Source organism: Corythoichthys intestinalis, chromosome 19, assembly GCF_030265065.1.
Source record: "Corythoichthys intestinalis isolate RoL2023-P3 chromosome 19, ASM3026506v1, whole genome shotgun sequence".
NCBI classification, from domain to species: domain Eukaryota; kingdom Metazoa; phylum Chordata; class Actinopteri; order Syngnathiformes; family Syngnathidae; genus Corythoichthys; species Corythoichthys intestinalis.
Window position 1 is genome coordinate 11,584,176 of NC_080413.1, and position 19,282 is coordinate 11,603,457.

General features: G+C 38.9%; 1 protein-coding gene across 2 annotated transcripts in view; it reads right to left on the bottom strand.

Annotated features, from left to right (window-relative positions):
* Positions 1-908: 908 nt before the first annotated feature.
* Positions 909-19,282, bottom strand: part of lrfn5b (leucine rich repeat and fibronectin type III domain containing 5b) — a 71,622-nt gene continuing 53,248 nt past the window's right edge. For both annotated transcript variants that reach the window (XM_057822764.1, XM_057822765.1), the window contains exons 5-7: positions 14,844-15,183; positions 8,964-9,264; positions 909-5,877 (exon numbers count right to left, since the gene is read on the bottom strand). In XM_057822764.1, the coding sequence (XP_057678747.1) occupies positions 5,197-5,877; positions 8,964-9,264; positions 14,844-15,183 (1,322 nt within the window). In that variant the 3' untranslated portion in view covers positions 909-5,196. The remainder of the gene's footprint in view (positions 5,878-8,963; positions 9,265-14,843; positions 15,184-19,282) is intronic.

Consider the following 19,282-nt stretch of genomic DNA (forward strand, 5'->3'; position numbering starts at 1 on the left):
GTTTCATCTGACCAGAGCACCTTCTTCCACGTGTTTGGTGTGTCTCCCAGGTGGCTTGTGGCAAACTTTAAACGAGACTTTTTATGGATATCTTTGAGAAATGGCTTTCTTCGTGCCACTCTTCCATAAAGGCCAGATTTGTACAGTGTACGACTGATTGTTGTCCTATGGACAGACTCTCCCACCTCAGCTGTAGATCTCTGCAGTTCATCCTGAGTGATCATGGGCCTCTTGGCTGTATCTCTGATTAATTTTCTCCTTGTTTGAGAAGAAAGTTTGGAAGGACGGCCGGGTCTTGGTAGATTTGCAGTGGTCTGATGCTCCTTCCATTTGAATATGATGGCTTGCACAGTGCTCCTTGAGATGTTTAAAGCTTGGGAAATCTTTTTGTATCCAAATCCGGCTTTAAATTTCTCCACAACAGTATCTCGGACCTGCCTGGTGTGTTCCTTGGTTTTCATAATGCTCTCTGCACTTTAAACAGAACCCTGAGACTATCACAGAGCAGGTGCATTTATACGGAGACTTGATTATACACAGGTGGATTCTATTTATCATCATCGGTCATTTAGGACAACATTGGATCATTCAGAGATCCTCACTGAACTCCTGGAGTGAGTTTGCTGCACTGAAAGTAAAGGGGCCGAATAATATTGCACGCCCCACTTTTCAGTTTTTTATTTGTTAAAAAAGTTTAAATTATCCAATAAATGTTGTTCCACTTCATGATTGTGTCCCACTTATTGTTGATTCTTGACAAAAAAAATTAAATTTCATATCTTTATGTTTGAAGCTTGAAATGTGGCGAAAGGTTGCAAGATTCAAGGGGGCCGAATACTTTTGCAAGGCACTGTATAGTCCGAATTGCTTTTTTTTTTTTTTACGGTATTCGCCCGAGTTTTATTGATTTTTTTCTTAATGCATTGCCAAAATGTATATGATCGGGAAAAATTATCGGGAATGATTGGAATCGAATCTGGAGCAAAAAAAAAAAAAAAAAGCAATCGGATCGGGAAATATTGGGATCGGCAGATACTCAAGCTAAAACAATCGGATCGGGAGCAAAAAAACATGATTGAAAAAACCCTAAATGGCAGCCAGTGAGTCAAATGAATTTTACACACAGGACAGAAACTCTAACTGCCAAGCATTTGATAAAGAAGACAATAAACACTGCAGAATTCAATGAGAAAAAACATCCCAAAGAATGATCATTCCACTTGTTTTGTGAGTGCTGGCAAGTCCAAAGCCATTTGTGTCTTTTTTTTTTTTTAACAAATAACATCACCACAAAACACTGAGTCACCTACTTCAGACGAATTGAATTTTTGGCGTGCTGACATGATGACGCCACGCTGTTCACGTAACAGACGCAGCCGTCTTGCCAACACATCTCGCGCTCCAAAAGCAATTGAGATCACCATCGACTGGGGAAAATTGCTCCAGAAAACCCAACTTTTAACCTTTTTTTTTGTGATGTCTGAACAAAATACAGCACGTTGTATAGTACTGGACATCCCAAGAGAAATGTCCCTTGTATCACTGCTTTATTTATACTGTTAAACATCAAACAGAAACAACAGCAAACTCAAGAGCTGACACCCCCAATTCCCCATTGTGCTCGTTCCTCTTACAAGTTCATTTACATCAGCGTGATAATACGTTAAGAAAGAAAACGGCGAGGTTGGGGGAGGCGTGAAAATGTCTTCATTCGTCTGGAGCTTGTCCCCGCATAACGTCACCGTGCCTGTCGGGTCTTTATGTAATTATGCGATAAAAGTGATTTGATCGATTCAAACCGGAGGGCAGTATCAGGCTGAGTCAACTCGTGCCGCTGAAAAAATGCTGCATTCTGCTGCGTCTGGGATGTAAAAGCACATTCGTTATCTCCGCGCACACGCTCACACATACACACAAAAACGCCGCCAAGGTCAGTCGGAGGCGAGTCCCCGTCTGTCTTTATCGTACAGAGTGTCCGGGTTACTGCATTCGGAATGACAATAAGGGTCGCCGTTGGAAAGCCGCTTGAGAATTGATTCCATATCCTTGCTATCCATCGTCAGGGTCGTGTACTGGTACTACACACTTTGCCCTAAATGCTTAGACTGCCTTCCTAGGGAGGTTTTTTTCTCCTAGCGCATGCAGTTTCTGCGCGGTACTAGGACAAAAACAGTTACCAATTTGGAGTGTAACGATACATCGACCTAGATCGATTCATCGATTGTTTAAGCAACGATTATTTCTGGAACAAAGTAGTAAAAAAAGTCAAAATTGCTTTGTATTTTATAATACTTTCGGTATCGTGTTAAATCAAGTAAAGACCCTTGAATCGGATCGATTAATATGAGCATAATATTAAACCGATGTCCAGAGGCGTCGCGTCCCATTAGGCAAACCAGGCAATTGCCTAGGGGCCCCCTGCTCTGGGGCCAACAGATTTAGCACAAGCAGCTTTACAGCACTGTCGCAGCGACAAGTGTAGGGAGTGTTTCAATACCATGCAATCATTTGGTAGATTATCTAACGATTCTGTTATCAATCCCAATCAGCACTAACTATGTCACGTAGATTATACATGTTTAAGAAAGCCCAAACAGCTATTAATACCACATGATTGTTTAAAGAATCACCAAGTACTCTCTGGAAAGTCCTTGCTGAGTTTTCTTACGTTGATTTTCACAGGCCACCTCATTATTCATGTGACTACTTAAAGAAATGGGTATTTTTCAAAAAAAGTCTATTAATGGGTCTATCGTATTCCTCGCCAAATACTCTATAAGAAAAATAATATATAAGCATCTAAAATAATCCTAAATAATGTTATTAGCAAATTTAATACTCATTTCGGTCGGTAGTCCACCAATCAGTGGTTTTTACGGAATAATTTGGCCCTACGATCCACCAAATTCAATCTGACTACTGATTTCACACAAAGGACCCCCGCATCCGATGGTGGTATTTTTGTGTTGCTACTCTGTCTTCTATTGAAGGGCCCTATGTTGCTTGTTGCCTGGGGCCCCCGGGGACCCTTGCTACGCCTCTGCCGATGTCGTATTACCATGAAATTGGTGATGTACATTCCTACCACAAACCCAACAAATAGGATTGTTGACTATGCGTTGCTTATGCTAGTGTTAGCATTGGCTTATTAGTACAGAGTTTGAGTACCGTATTAGCCCGAATATAAGACGGCAGTTATTATAAGATGACCCCCTCTTTTTCAAGACTGAAGTTTGAAAAAAAGACTTAATTTATATACAGAAAATAATTACAGTACAATGATTATAACAATATATTTGGGAGAAAAAGCATGTTATTTTGCCTCATTCAAATCTTAATATCTGAACATTAAAATATGTAAGCTAGAGATGTTGATGCCGATCGATCGGGTCCGATCACGTCATTTTAAAAGTATCGGAATTTGCAAAAAAATATCGGCCATGCTTTTTTTCAATATATATATATATACATATATATCTATATATATATATATGTATTAATTAAATCGTTTTCTAATTGTATTTTAATGTTACAGACATAATATGTTACACTCATCCAGAGTCTTTAGTGTAGGCTTAAGGTAGGGTTATCAAATTTATCCCGATAACGGCAGTAATTAATTTTTTAAAAAATGTATCACGTTAAAATATTAAACGCAATTAATGCTTGCGCTGCACGACCCACTCACGCATTGTCGCGCTCAATCTGTAATGGCGCCGTTTTACCTATGTAGAGAGACAAAAGCCAGCGTAAAATGAGTAGAGTGAATTTTGGCAGCCTTTGAAGCCTTTGTTTATTTGGCTAAAGCCTTACAATCCCTCTCACCACGATTAGAAATATCATGGGAAGCAATGTGGGGAAGTAAGATAGCAATTGATCTTTTTCTTAACACCTGATGTTATTTCCCAACGCAGAGAAGATATATCAATTGGGAGCACTACACACAGTCATGGTTCCACTTACCATCATGCATTTAGGCATGGCTACAGTATAATTTACTGAAAGCTCAACAAATACACTAGATGGCAATATTTAGTCACAATATACAAAGTCACAAGTCTTTCTATCTGTGGATCCCTCTCACAGAAAGAATGTTAATAATGTAAATGCCATCTTGAGGATTTATTGTCATAATAAACAAATACAGTACTTATGTACTGTATGTTGAATGTATATATTCGTCCAAGTTTTATTCATTTTTTTTCTTAATGCATTGCCAAAATGTAAATTATCGGGAATGATTGGAATTGAATCGGGAGCAAAAAAAAAAAAAAAAGCAATCGGATCGGGAAATATTGGGATTGGCAGATACTCAAACTAAAACGATCGGGATCGGATCGGGAGCAAAAAAACATGATCGGAACAACCCTAGTTAAAATCTTTGTCATTGGGATTGCTTTTCTCTTTAGCACAGGACTTCTCTTTTCTTCTTTCTTTCAGAAAGAAAGCTGACCAATACGCGGGGTCTGAAAGGCAAATTGTTGTTGGATTATCTTTAAATACCCGCTACTTTTTGAGCTAAATTCTAGCTTTGTATAGGCTAATATTCCTATTGTTGAAAGCACAAAGGTGTGTAATAAACAACTAGCACATTTGTATTTTGCATTTTGTTTTCTTACTGTACCGAAAATGAACCGAACCGTGACCTCAAAACCGATGTACGTACCGAACCGAGATTTTTGTGTACCGTTGCACCCCTAATATGTACTAATTCCGTGCCTACTTTTGTTTCTTAAACAAGGTTAACATCAGTTGTTGTGATAGACATCCAGTCGATTTGAATGATTGCTGCTAGCCCTCCGAGTTCAAATGGATTGGATGCCCATAGTGGACAGTGCCACTGAATGAGATAAAAGTGCACTGAACTGTCTTTCTACAGTGTACTCGTGCATGGACTTTTAGCGGCATTTCAAGAATTTGGAATTAGTTCTCAAACGGTTTTCCTGTCCATGATTCGCCTCAGAAAACCTTTTGTACAGGAGCTTGTTTTATACATGTTGTGCTTCTCGTGGTCCACTTGCGAAGAAGACGTCGATTGGTTATAGCGTATAAAACAGTGGCGGGTCCGTCAGCCCGCCGGTATTCCCTTTGATTCTCGAGGCGGACCTTCAAGTACCGCCCCAGAGTGGGCGTGCGGCAACAAGGCAGGCGCTTCTTCAGCAAGCGGGCCAAAAATCCAATTGGGTAAACTCCGAATCATAAGGTGCTCTCCAAGAGCCACTCGGAGCGGGACAACTTGTCTCGGGCGCGCAGAATGTTTGTGGCGTTGTTCATTTGCGGAAGCTCGCCACTCATGGAAAGGCTTCGCTTGGAGCGCAGACTAGCCCCCGTTTTGGGGTACGCTACGTACAAGCGCTCCCTGGACGAGTCCGCGTTGAGGGAGTGTCTACGGTTGACCCTGACGCCCCCCGCGGGCACGGTCATGTACTGGCGTGGGGCCTGACGGGCCCGGGGGACCCTGGGAGCCGTGGTCCAGTTGGCCGTTTGGACGCGAGCGACCACCGGTGGCACCTTCGCCTCCGCCGAGTTATTGCGGTTGACGTTGTTCAGCTGAACGTCAGCTTGTCGCATGTCAGATGGTTTCGACGGAGCCATGGGGCGCTTCACCCTCGGGGACGCCGGGTGCCAGCTGTGGCTCGCGGCCGAGGTGGACACGGTGCAGTCGGGTAGGGAGGGTTTGGCGGCGCCGGAGTTGGCGGAGGACATCGCGGCGGGCGCTCGCTGCTTGGTCGGCTCCAGCGGCGGCAAAGCGACTCGCAGGCACTCCTTGTCATTCTTCTCGGGGCGCAGGACTTGCTTGGAAAGAGATTTGGGGAGTCCGCAGCCTTGAAGTTGACCGTCGCTGCTCAGGGAACGGATGTCACCCATCTCCAGAGCCTATTGGGAAGAAAGTTGAAGGGAAGGGTTGATTATTAATAATGTGGGCCTTCAGAATCAGTAGTGCTAGATCAGTGACTCACCAGGGGTTCGGTGAGTAAGTGTAAGGGGTTCGGCGGAGGTGCAGACATGCAGGGGCCTATTTTGAGATGCTGACTAAAATCTAAGAAAAGGACGTTTTAGAAAAAGTTTTGAACTGGATTGCCACCACTGGACCAGCTTTCTTTTATTTCTTTCAATTGCTAGTCCTCTATTTGATGGGAGGAGAAACTGGTTTGCTCAGTGGAAGTTTGACTCTCACTTGTTATGAGGAAGTATAACAGACCAATGGGCAGCAGGGACTCAAATTGTGAACTGTTTAAAAACATGCTGTCAAAATGTGAAACATTTTAACAGGAATTTGCTTGCTAGTTTAGATACATCAGTTTTGAATTTGAAAAAAAAAAATCTTATTCTGAAGGGTTCGGTGAATGCACATATGGAACTTGTGGCGTTCAGTACCTTTAGTAATGTTAAGACCTACTGTGCTAGATGATACCACTTGTATAGAGATACATACAGTGATGCCTGCAAATGCTAGTTTGTTTCTTGACCACGTTTGTAATGCCAAACAGTGGCAAATATAAAGGCCAATTCTTAGATTCCACTTGTTTTACTGTCTGGATACTGCAGCCAATCATATTGCAGCATTTCCTGAGATGAACTCAACTGAAATCCATAATAGTGCGAAGTACCAGGGGTGTTTTCTGCTCAGAATCCTGGAGATTTAAATTTTCTGTCTTTAAAGATGATAAAGAATACATGCATTTTTGTTTCAAACCCCCCAAATTCTCAAATAAGTAGTGATAAATCACCAACAAGCTTTATCCATGTGTTAAGCCCCCAAAAAAGAAAAAAAAATGATAAAGATACAGGGCGGGGCAGAGCAACTTGCTTATTTAAATTTGGCGTACTGAAGTGAAGGTTGCTCTGAGGATGGTAGACATGGACTTATTTAAGAGGGTGGGGCTTAAAGTTGGGTACTTAACGTGCATTATTTATCTTGTGTTTATTTTTCAGGGACCTCAGTGAGCATTGTGGAGTGGATGGAGTTGGAATGCGTTTTTGCTGTTGAGGCATTTTTTTCAAGCGGTCGCTCAATCGTCGCAACGTAACGTGCATTCCGTAGACATTTCAATATTGGCCCCTGTGGTTGTGTTCCTGGGCAGCAGTGGATTGTTCCACAGATTAAAAATTTCAGGGAAATGGGCGATGTAAAGAGAATGAAACCTGGCCTCCCACGAACAGCAAGGACACCCCAAAACATTGACACGGTGAGACAATCTGTTCTAATATCTCTGATATCTCTGATATTCATGAAAATTCATGTGCAGCACTTTGGGAGGCCAGGTTTCGTTTTCTTTACAACACCTGTTTTCCTGAAGTTGTTTATCCATGAAACAATCGACTGCCGGCTGGGAACACGACCATGGGAGGTAATATTGAAATATCTATGAAATGCACGTTGCATTGCGACAATTGAGCGACCGCTTGAAAAAAAAAAAAAAGCCTCAACAGCGAAAGCGCTTTCCAACTTCATCCACTCCATGATACCCCCTGGTGTTCCTGAAAAATAAGCACAAAATAAATAACGCACATTGAGAACCAAACTTTAAGCCCCACACTCTCAAATAAGTCCATTCCTACCATCCTCAGGGCAACCATTGCCTCAGGGTGCCAAATTTAAATAAGCAAGTTGCTCTGCCCCACCCTGTATAAAAATGATTTTAAATGAATAAAGAAATAGTAAAATAGGGAAATTGATATTGTAAACATATATTAACGACAAAAGACCTAGTCCAACTCTTTTCAAACTGGAAGCGATCATTCGACCAATGGCAGCCAAAAGTTAGCTATGTGATGTCAGAAGAGATTTATAAAACAAAATACATAAAAAGAAGTGCAAAATAAATACGGACCATACTTATTTCAATTTAGGTGGTTCTTTTTATTTTTTTCAATTTATTACAATTTTTTTTAATTAAATGTAAGTTTTTTTATTTTTAGATTAGCTTTATTTTATTTAGAATTGTTTATATATATTTTTTTTATTCCCGGCTTTTAACATTTTTTTAAATTCCTTAATTTTTTTCTTAATAAATTTTCTGTTTATAAACCATTATTTAAATAGTAATATTTCTAAAATGGATTGAATTATTTTCATATATTTAATATTTTAATTAGCCTTTTTAATTAGCCTTTTATTACTTATTACCCTTTAAATAATTATTTTTTTCCCCCAAAAAAATGGATCTTTCAATGAATTCATTTATTTTATTTAAACTTATTTACAGTTTTCTTTACTGCATATTGCATAATACGTGCTAGCATCACAAATACTACAATTGGATGTCAAATAATCATGACGCAAAATATTGTACCATGGACCGGATTTGGCCCCTGGGCTTTAAGTTTGATACCCCTGTCCTATATTAATGGAATAAAAACTTTTTTTTAAAAAATCAGAATTAGGATTGTGTTCACAAACAATAGTGAAAAAAATACAGTGGTATGAAAAAGTATCTGAACCTTTTTGGAATTACTGACGTTGCGTAATATCGCCATCAAATGTGATCTGATCTTGGTCAAAATCACACAGATGTAAAAACAGTGTCTGCTTTAACTAAAACCACCCAAAATTGATATATTTTGAAAACCTATAAATGTTTGGGTGGTTTTAAAATCAAAAAGATGTAAAAACAGTGTAAACATTTATAATATGTAAATGTTTGGGTGATTTTAGTTGAAGCAGACACTGTTTTTTTCATCTGTGTGATTTTGACAAAGATCGGCTCACATTTGATGGTGATTTTATTCAGAAGTGTGAGAAATTCCAAAAGGTTCAGACACTTTTTCATACCACTGTACTTGCAATTTGGGTCAATTGTATCTAAAAACATCACTTTAGTTCAGGAACTGCTCCGGTTTATGTATATGTCAACATTTTGTGGGTTTTTCTTCTTATATTTGAAATGGTTTCTCCTAACGCGACATGATAGTGTTGGTAATAAATCCCCGTCGCCAAACAAAGGGCCCAACCGACTCACCTTATCTGCGTCTCCCTGGTTGCAGACCCGGTAGCGCACAATGAGAAAGATGATAAACGCCAGCACCGAAGCCACGATAATCCCTCCGATGATGACCACGATGGTCCCGCCCAGGAACTGCGACTGCATGAAGTGGCACCTGAGGTACTGCGGCTCGGTAGAAAAGTGCACGCAGCCGATGACTCTGGTGGCGGTGAGCGAGGTGACCTGGTCGTCGTAGATGGCGAGCACGCACAGGTCGTATTGGGTCCCCGCCGCTAGGTTGTTGACCAGGATGCTCTCGCTGCTCGGCGGGATCATTCTGGAACAAACAAGGGAGGGATTAGTGTGCACAGGTGGACGGCAGGCAGCCAACGTGCTCTTAAGCAGCCTAACAAATATTGACATTTTCAAGAGTCTTATGTTCGTTGTATTCATTTTTCCTAAACAGTGTTGTTTTTTTGTCAACGAACAATTTTTTTTCATGACGATGACAGGATGATAACGAGCTAAAAATGTGCTTTGGGGGACTCAGGTTACGTCTACACTAGGACGGATAATGGCCTTAAATGTTCAATTTATTATACTATAGCTAAAGATAAACTAATATGGGTATTTATTTACCGATCGACTGTTTGTATTACTCTAACACTCTTAATTTAAGCAATCAGGGAATAGTATCGTTTCTCGTATTTACTGTTTAAGGGTTTGTATTACTCTAACACACCCAATATAAAATAAATGGCACTTATACCATAGTCTAAGGAAAACAAGCAGAATATATGGCATTAGAGATACATGACGCCTTCTTATCACGAAAGCCCAATGTGTGCGTCATGCAACTGACTGAGCAAGCTTGACGCTGACAAGCTCATGTCTGCACCACCAACTCTCGCAATCAGTTCTCCCGGACAGTCCAAAACAAATGGCGTGACGCCCTGTCCCAACACAAAGAACATCCAATATTCAACTTATAACACGACTGACAAAACTACAAGAGCCCCTTTGACGCTGAGGTGGCAAAATCCACAACCCTCATTGCCATTACAACAGTTACTCCCAAATCCTCCTGTCCAATCCACAAACAGACAATAATCTTAAACAACGCCAAAACACACCCTTCTTCCTGCTCACCCGCCCAGCGAGAGCCTTCAAAAGACTGTATGTTTAACTAAGCGTTGTCATTTTTCTCGGGAACCTTTTGTTGACGTGTGATAGGGTGACCTTGCCTCCCCGCCTGAGTCTGTTTCTGTTTCGCCTTGCCGTTTGATCGTTGTCGACCTGAATAAATTGTCAATTTTTACTTTGAAGCCTTTTTCCAGCTTTCAAAATGGAGTCAGTACAAAGGGTTAAGACTAAGGGAAACGCGCGGAGTTTGGCCTTTTGGCCAGGATGTTGGAGTCCCGCCGGCCCGGGTCGTTGGAGCTGCGCCAGCGCGGGTCCGGCGGTTCGACTGGCGCGATTCCGGCAGTCTGGCTAAAGGGTCAGATTCCTTCATAGTAGGGTTGTTCCGATCATGTTTTTTTGCTCCCAATCCGATCCCGATCGTTTTAGTTTGAGTATCTGCCGATCCCGATATTTCCCGATCCGATTGCTTTTTTTTTTTGCTCCCGATTCAATTCCAATCATTCCTGATAAAGCAAAAAAACATGATCGGAACAACCCTATTTATTACTATTATATTATATTATATTATATTATATTATATTATATTATATTATTATTTTTATTTAATTTACTTTTGTTCCATGAAGAATCCATATAGGGTTATTTGATTGTGGCTATCTGAAAAACAATATTTTTTTACATTTAGGCACTCCTGCAATCGTCACACTTTTTCTGTTACAAACTGACTCCGGCCCCTCATCAGAGAAGGGAAAAGTTATGTGGCCCTCACAGGCAAAAGTTTGGGGACCCCTGCTTTATACCTTTATTTTTGGAGTCGATTTTTAAAATTTTACAGACCAAAACGTTTTTAGTAAACGTCGACTAAAACTAGACGACATTAGTTTTGCGTTTTCGACAACAAAAACTAGACCACTAATTGATAAGACTAAAATATGACAAAGACTAATAATTATTATCGTCCACCAGACTAAGATTAAAATTAAAAGGGCTGCCAAAATCAACACTGATCCTAAAATCAACTGGTTAACCCTTCCATGCACGAATTATGTTTAAAATAACCTTACAGGGCACTCATTTAAGTCATTGGCTGCCATTAACCACGTGTTCATTTGCGACTCCCAGTAATAAGGGATTGGACGTCTTACACGGTCAATGGATGTTTTTTTTTTTTTTAAAAAGGTGCTATGAAATGATGAACATGTCAATGAATGAAAATGACTGCACTTATGTAATTTTACATATAGAAAACGAATTTGGCACTTCTGTTTTCATAGTTATTCCACCCAAAACAGTGCACCACGATTTAGTGGGCGGGGCTAAGCAGCTGTAAAAAAGGAAGACTAATTAGGGATCTAATTCCATTTTTAAGCCTTTTCTGTAACCTTAATTTTGGATGCTTTTGTGTGCAAAATATGGTCTGCTATCTTTTTGAAGTGACCTGCTGAAGTATTTCATAGCATCCTTTATATATGCGTATTTTTTATTTTACTAACTACACCAACACATACTCTTTGAATATGGTACATACAGTATACCTGGGCTGGCAGTGAATGAGTTAACAAGTATACATCAAAAAGCATTGGGGAAATATATAAGTCCATGTAAATAACATTAATAATAATAATAATAATAATGCTTTATATAGAAAATGAAATTGAAAAATAGAACTAGAAAAATTGAAAATTCTAATTTAAAAAAGATGCAAAAATACATTTAAAAAAAATAGAATAAAATATGGGAAAAAAATATTAATGCGGAAAAAATAAAAAACTAACATATGAAGTTAAAAATTTCAAACAATATTTTTTTTTATTTTTGATGAATTTTCTGCATTTTTTATGTGTTAATATTTTTTTTTTAAATCCTTTTATGATTAAAAAAATATATTTAATATTTTCTCATTTTTTACTTGAATTTTTTTCGCTGTATTCCTCCAACGCTTTATGTATATTTTAGGGCTGTCAAAATTATCGCGTTAACGGGCGGTAATTATTTTTTTTTAATTAATCACGTTAAAATATTTGACGCAATTAACGCACATGCCCCGCTCAGACAGATTTAAATGACAGTACAGTGAAATACCCACTTGTTAATTGTGTTTTATGGAGTTTTGCCACCCTCTGCTGGCGTTTGGGTGCGACTGATTTTATAGGTTTCAGCACCCATGAGCATTGTGTAAGTAATTATTGACATCAACAATGGCGGGCTACTAGTTTATTTTCTGATTGAAAATTTTACAAATTTTATTAAAACGAAAACATTAAGAGGGGTTTTAATATACAATTTCTATAACTTGTACTAACATTTATCTTTTAAGAACTACAAGTCTTTCTGTCCATGGATCGCTTTAACAGAATGTTAATAATGTTAATGCCGTCTTGTTGATTTATTGTTATAATAAACAAATACAGTCCTTATGTACCGTATGTTGAATGTATATATCCATCTTGTGTCTTATCTTTCCATTCCAACAATAATTTACTGAAAAATATGGCATATGTTATGGATGGTTTGAATTGCGATTAATTGCGATTAATTACGGTTAATTAATTTTTAAGCTGTAATTAACTCGATTAAAATTTTTAATCGTTTGACAGCCCTAGTATATTTGCTAAATGTAAATTTAAACATCAAGGGGGTTCATCGTAGGTATCTTTTGCAATAAAAGCTTTGCGATTAGGGCTTCTGTCGTTCCGTCTCCTGCACTGCGGCTCCACAGCCAAAACACGCTGTTGACTGCAACATTTTTGTCCCCATCCTATCATGTCCTGATGATGATCGCCCAAGAACAGAGTTAGAGAGATGAAAGACGCCAGAGATGCTTTTTTTTTTTTTTTTTTTTCTCCCAAACGCCGGCCGGGCTGACGACGCTTTCATCTCCAGCTTACTGCTGACATTTGTTTTTTTTTTTTATTATTATTTTGTTGATTAAGCATTATCAAGGCGGTAAATGGTACACTCCAGCAAAAGGGGATTAGGAGTTGAAGAATGAAAAGTCGGATACGGTGCATTAGTACTCCTGATGGGATTAATGGACAGCGCAAATAATGACAAAGACAGTCGAGTCCCCGGCCTGCGAGAGCAAAAGCGTCCGGGGATTCAAGTGTCCTGAGGCGCCAAAACAAGGGTTCCGCTCCTTTTAAAATGCGCTTAAGGTCATCTTAAGTTTAGACGTGTACAAGTTCGGAGGAGGGAAACTCGTCAAATGTTCTGGCTGGGTTTGACTCACAGTTAAATTAAGGCATTTGCAGGTTCTTCATAATCCTTATAATACCGCATAAAAACATAATTTTTCTTTGCCCCTCATTCTCAGTTTTTTTTTTCCTTGAACCAGTGCAATTCTACTTTTCGAAAAAGTGATTTTTTTTCTCTTGACTTTAATATTTTTTCCCGTAGTATGGTAATATTTTATAGACTGTATGCCTTTTTTTTTTTTTTGCTTAATTTTATTAATGTATTTCAGTGTTTTTTTTTTAATTTCTTAATTTCTGATCAGAATATATATATATATATATATTTTTTTTTTTTTGCAAAATCAGAAAAATATTCATAGTATTGCTAGCTAAATGTTTTTCTAAATTTTTTTTAATTAAAAAAAATCAGCATTCAGAAATGTACTAGTACTATTATTTCCTTCTGAAAAAGTTTTCTCTCGTTTTCTGTTGAAGCAACATCTCACTTTAAATATATTTGTTTTAATTATTTTCTAATTTTAGATTTTTTTAATTAGAAAATAATCCTCATAAAATGACTATTTAACATCTTCTAAAAAAATTTTTTCCAACATATTCAGATTTTGTCCATGTAATATTACAATTTTATTTAAACAAAAATTTTTTTTAATTATTATTTTATTTGTCTTTTTTGAATTGATACCTTATTTTGGTTTATTCTGTTAAAAATTGCATCTTTAATCTGTTTAAATTATTTTTTTTTTTTTTCAAACAAAGATTTTGTTTTTGTGATTATATTTAATAATAGTAATAATTTTCTTTTGGAGAAATATCATAGTTACTCTCTGGATGGTCTATAAATGCACAAAATGACTAACAAACAAAAAACAAAAAATGAAATCTTAATTTTGCTTCAGAGTTTTGGGGAATCTCCTTTTCAAAAATATATATACATATAATCAATTAATGTAAATCACAACTGTTCTTTATAATATTTAGATTTTACTGTAACAGTTATTGCACCAAAATAATTATCTTCACCATCATCCTCCATCAATACATAATCAACAAGTATGATAATAATCCTGTTATTCATTCTTGAGTTATCACCAAATTCATTTTCTGACTTTTGTGATCTTTGACCTCTGACCTCATTAACCCTAAATTTAATCAAATATTCCATTTCTTATTACAAACATCCTGCAAATTTGATAATAATCCTTTTATTCATCCTTGAGTTATCTCCAAATTCATTTTCTGGGCTCTGTGACCTTTGACCTCTGACCTCATTACCGCCAAATTTAATCACATCTTCCGTTGGTTATTACAAACATCCTGCAACTTTGATAATAATCCTTTCATTCATCCTTGAGTTATCTCCAAATTCATTTTCTGGGCTCTGTGGCCTTTGACCCCTGACTTCATTGCACTAAAATGAAATAACTTGCTCCGTTTCTTATCACAAACATCCTGCAAGTTGGACAAAAATCCCTATATTAGTTCCGAGCTATCTTGAACACAAACAGATATTCTGTAGGTTTCACTTACTGGTGGAGATCATTAAAAATAGAACAGGACAAGATCTTTAAAAGATCCTCACCTGTACACCAGTGAGTCATCGTAGGTGCCATTGTACTGAATCTGGAACATGCGAATTCCTGGAATGTTCCTTTGAAAGTTGAAGTGGACTACAGCTGAGGTGGATGTGGCGTCTGCAACCACCACCTTCTTCTCCGAGCCAGTCTTGGCGTTTCCCATGGGGACTCCGCCACCCGGGCCCTCCGCCCCTGTTTTGGTCACTGTGGCGATATCCGATGACCCAGGGTCTGGTTCCTGCTCGGCGGCCGTGTTGTTGGCGATGTGAGGCAGCTTGGCGATGACCAGGTCCACCTTTGTCTGGGCTTCGCCGGCCGGGTTGGACGCCACACAGGTGAAGGAACCTGAAGGGAGGTTAGATTAGTGCGTGAGTCACGTGACCGACAAGTTTTAATGCTATCCATGGCGATGGACGTCTAATACCTCTGTGAAATTGGCCCCCATCAGACGCAAATGTATATATATATATATATATATATATATTTAAATATATTTTTTAATTAAAAAAAAAAAAAGAAGAAGACGCAAATGTACATAAAAATGAGGCCAATTGTTTGTGCTACGTTTGTGCTGCTATCGTTTTTTTTAAGTAATATTTACAATTCCTTTTTCGATCAATCTGAGGTCAAACAGCCCCCCATTTTGATATAAGCCTGCTAAAAAGGCGTCAATCCCTTGTGCTACATTTATGCTAGTTTGAGCTGTAAAAGTTTTGGTTTGTGCTGCAACGGGTTTGGAGATATTTTACTTTTAATTTGTAGTGATGACGTCATGCAGACCCCCCCCATCTACGGTAGAACGGAACAGCAATGGTGCCGTTCATTTGTGCTACGTTTGTGATGGTTTGTGCTGTAAAGATTTTCGTTTGTGCTGCAACGGTTTTGTAGCTATTAAACTTTTAATTTGTAGCGAGGACGTCACGCAGCTCCCAATCTACGGTGGAATGCAACTGCAATGGTGATGTTCGTTTGTGCAACGTTTGTGCTTTAAAATTTTTCGTTTGTGCTGCAATGGTTTTGTAGATATTCTACTTTTAATTCGCAGTGAAGACATCACCCCCCCCCCATCTATGGCGGAATGAAAACGCAACGGTCCCGCTGATTTGTGCTGGTTTGTGCTGTGTAAATTTCTGTTTGTGCTGCTATAGTTTTGGAGTTATTACAAAAAATATTTTTTTTAGGTTGTCTAGAGTCCAACTGAAATCTTACCTTTAGTTTGTGCTGTAAAAACTGTCCTTTGTGTATCTACAAAACTTGTAACTCCCTCAAGTACTCCAGACACAACTCAACTGATGAATTTGTTTGAATCTCTCTTGTTAAAGATCCAAAAACACACAGTGAAAACAAAACAAACACATAAACAGAATTTCAATAAAATTGACGAAATATGAGTACATTTGACAAGCACGTTAAGATACAGAAATAGATGAGTAAAAAATACGTCGTTGGCTGAGTACCAAAATTTTCGGACTATAAGCCGCTACTTTTTTCCCCTCAGTTGGAATCCTGCGAATTATAGTCCAGTGCGGCTCATTTGTTGATTTATTGGGTTAAGAGGTAACACTGTATTTGATAGCGGCGTCATAAGACTGCCATAAGGCCGTCAGAATTATGACATGAAACTGTCATGGACATTAATAAATTCTTATGACCGATGTCATTAAGTGTCATCCGGCAAATTATATCACTAACTCATTTATGTCCAGCTCGGATCTGTTACATCCATTCAAAGTGAGATAATTTGCCGGATGACACAAGATGACATCTTCCATAAGCATTTATTAATGCTCATTGCAGTGTCATGTCATAATTATGATTCTCTTATGACAGTCTTATAGTGCCACTGTCAAATAAAGTGTTACCAAATACCATAACTAGCAATTAATGTAACAACTGGAACAGTAACTGAAGAAATAATTAGCACAGAACATGAATGTATTTATTATTTACACATGTTGCTGCAAGGCATGCTAGGAGGCACGTTAGATGACAAGAGTGTTTACAGTAGGTAGCAGCAAAGGTTGACTGTTGACAAGAGTGTTTACAGTAGGTAGCAGCAAAGGTTGACTGTCTCCGTCAAGGAAGCGGTGATGGCCAAATGAAGCTTCTTGAAGCAATGAAGCTTTTCTTTCATCTCCGCTTGTTAGCTTTCTTTGCTCATGCTAACGTCTGACTTCCTTTTCATTCTCGAAATCGCTTCTTTTCTCCTAATTACCTTGCTCTATGCATACACAAGCGCTAATGTGCCGCCTACTGACATAAATTAGAACAGCACAAAATAACAAAATACATAGCAATGAATGCACCTACAAAAATTTTTGCAGAACAAACGTAGCACAAACGAACAGCATCGTAGTGGTTCTATTCTGCAGTAGATTGGAGACTGCATGCCGTCATCACTACAAACTAAAACTAGAATCTATGCAAAACCATTTTAGCCAGTTAAGATCAAAATGAAGGGTTGATTGACTTCAGATTGACCTACAAAAGATTTGTAAATACAGTGGGGAGAACAAGTATTTGATACACTGCCAATTTTGCTAGATTTTCCCACTTGCAAGCCATGTAGAGGTCTGTAATTTGTATCATAAGTTCTCTTCAACTGTGAGGGACGGAATCTAATACAAAAATCCAGAAAATCACATTGTATAATTTTTAAATAATAAATTTGTATTTAACTGCATGAAATAAGTATTTGATACATTACCAACTAGTAAATATTTCAGTTCTTAGTTCTTTTTTAAGAACCCCTCCTGTTCTCCACTCATTACCGGATGTAATTGCACTGTTTGAACTTGTTACCTGTATAACGGACACCTGTTCACATGCTCAAACAAACAAACAAACTCCAACCTCTCCACAATGGCCAAGACCAAAAAGCTGTGTAAGGACATCAGGGATAAAATAATAGACCTGCACAAGGCTGGGATGGGCTACAGGAAAATAAGCAAGCAGCTTGGTGAGAAGGTAACAACTGTTGGAGCGATTATTAGCAAATGGAAGAAGTTCAAGTTGACGGTCAATCTGCCTCGTTCTGGGGCTCCATGCAAGATCTCACCTCGTGGGGCATCACTGATCATGAGGAAGGTGAGGGATCAGGCCAGAACTACATGGCAGGTCCTGGTCAATGACCTGAAGAGAGCTGGAACCACAGTCTCGAAGAAAACCATCGGAAACACATTACGCCGTCATGGATTAAAATCCTACAGCGCACGCAAGGTCCCGCTGCTGAAGCCAGTGCGTGTCCAGACACGTCTGAAGTTTGCCACTGACCATCTGGATGATCCAGAGGAGCAATGAGAGAAGGTCATGTGGTCGGATGAGACCAAAATTGAACTTTTTGGTCTAAACTCGTGTTTGGAGGAAAAAGAAGGATGAGTACAACCCCAAGAACACCATCCCAACCGTGAAACATGGAGGAGGAAACATCTTTTTTTGGGGCTGCTTCTCTGCCAAGGGTACAGGACGACTGCACCGTATTGAGAGGAGGATGGATGGGGCTATGTATCGCCAGATCTTGGCTGACACCTCCTTCCTTCAGTTAGAGCCCTGAAGATGGGTCGTGGCTGGGTCTTCTAGCATGACAACGACCCAAAGCACACAGCCAAGGCAACTAAAGAGTGGCTCCGTAAGAAGCATCATAAGGTCCTGGAGTGGCCTAGCCAGTCACCAGATCTGAACCTGAGAGAAAATCTACGGAGGGAGCTGAAAGTCCGTGTTGTCCGGCAGCAGCCCCGAAACCTGAAGGCTCTGGAGAAGATCTGCATGGAGGAGTGAGCCAAAATCCCTGCTGCAGTGTGTGCAAACCTTGTCAAGGACTACAGGAAACGTTTGGTATCTGTAATAGCAAACAAAGATTTCTGCGCCAAATATTAAGTCCCATTTTTGTGATGTATCAAATACTTATTTTATGCAATTAAATGCAAATTTATTATTTAGAAATCATACAACGTGATTTTCTGTTTTTTGTATTAGATTCCGTCCCTCACAGTTGAAGAGAACTTATGATACAAATTACAGACCTCTACATGCTTTGCAAGTGGGAAAACCAGCAAAATCGACAGTGTATCAAATACTTGTTCTCCCGACTGAATCTCAAAAACAATAGCAGAACAAACAAAATTTTTTTACAACACAAACCGGCACAAACGTAGCACAAACAATTGCAATCATTACATTTAAATTTGCGTCTGATGGGGGCCAACTTCACGAAGTTACGTCTTACCCGTTTTGACCGGGAGAAGCTGGCCTCGAATGATCCCAATCGCGTTTAAAACAACACAGTTTAGACCCATTACGCCTACATTTAAATATATTTAAAGCCAGCTTCATTTAGCACAAACACAGCAAAGGTTGAACATTACAAAGGTAATAAAAAGCCGAGAAGCACTTGTTAAGTGGACTACTTAATGGCGCCACATCTCAGACGCTAAGTGTAAAAACA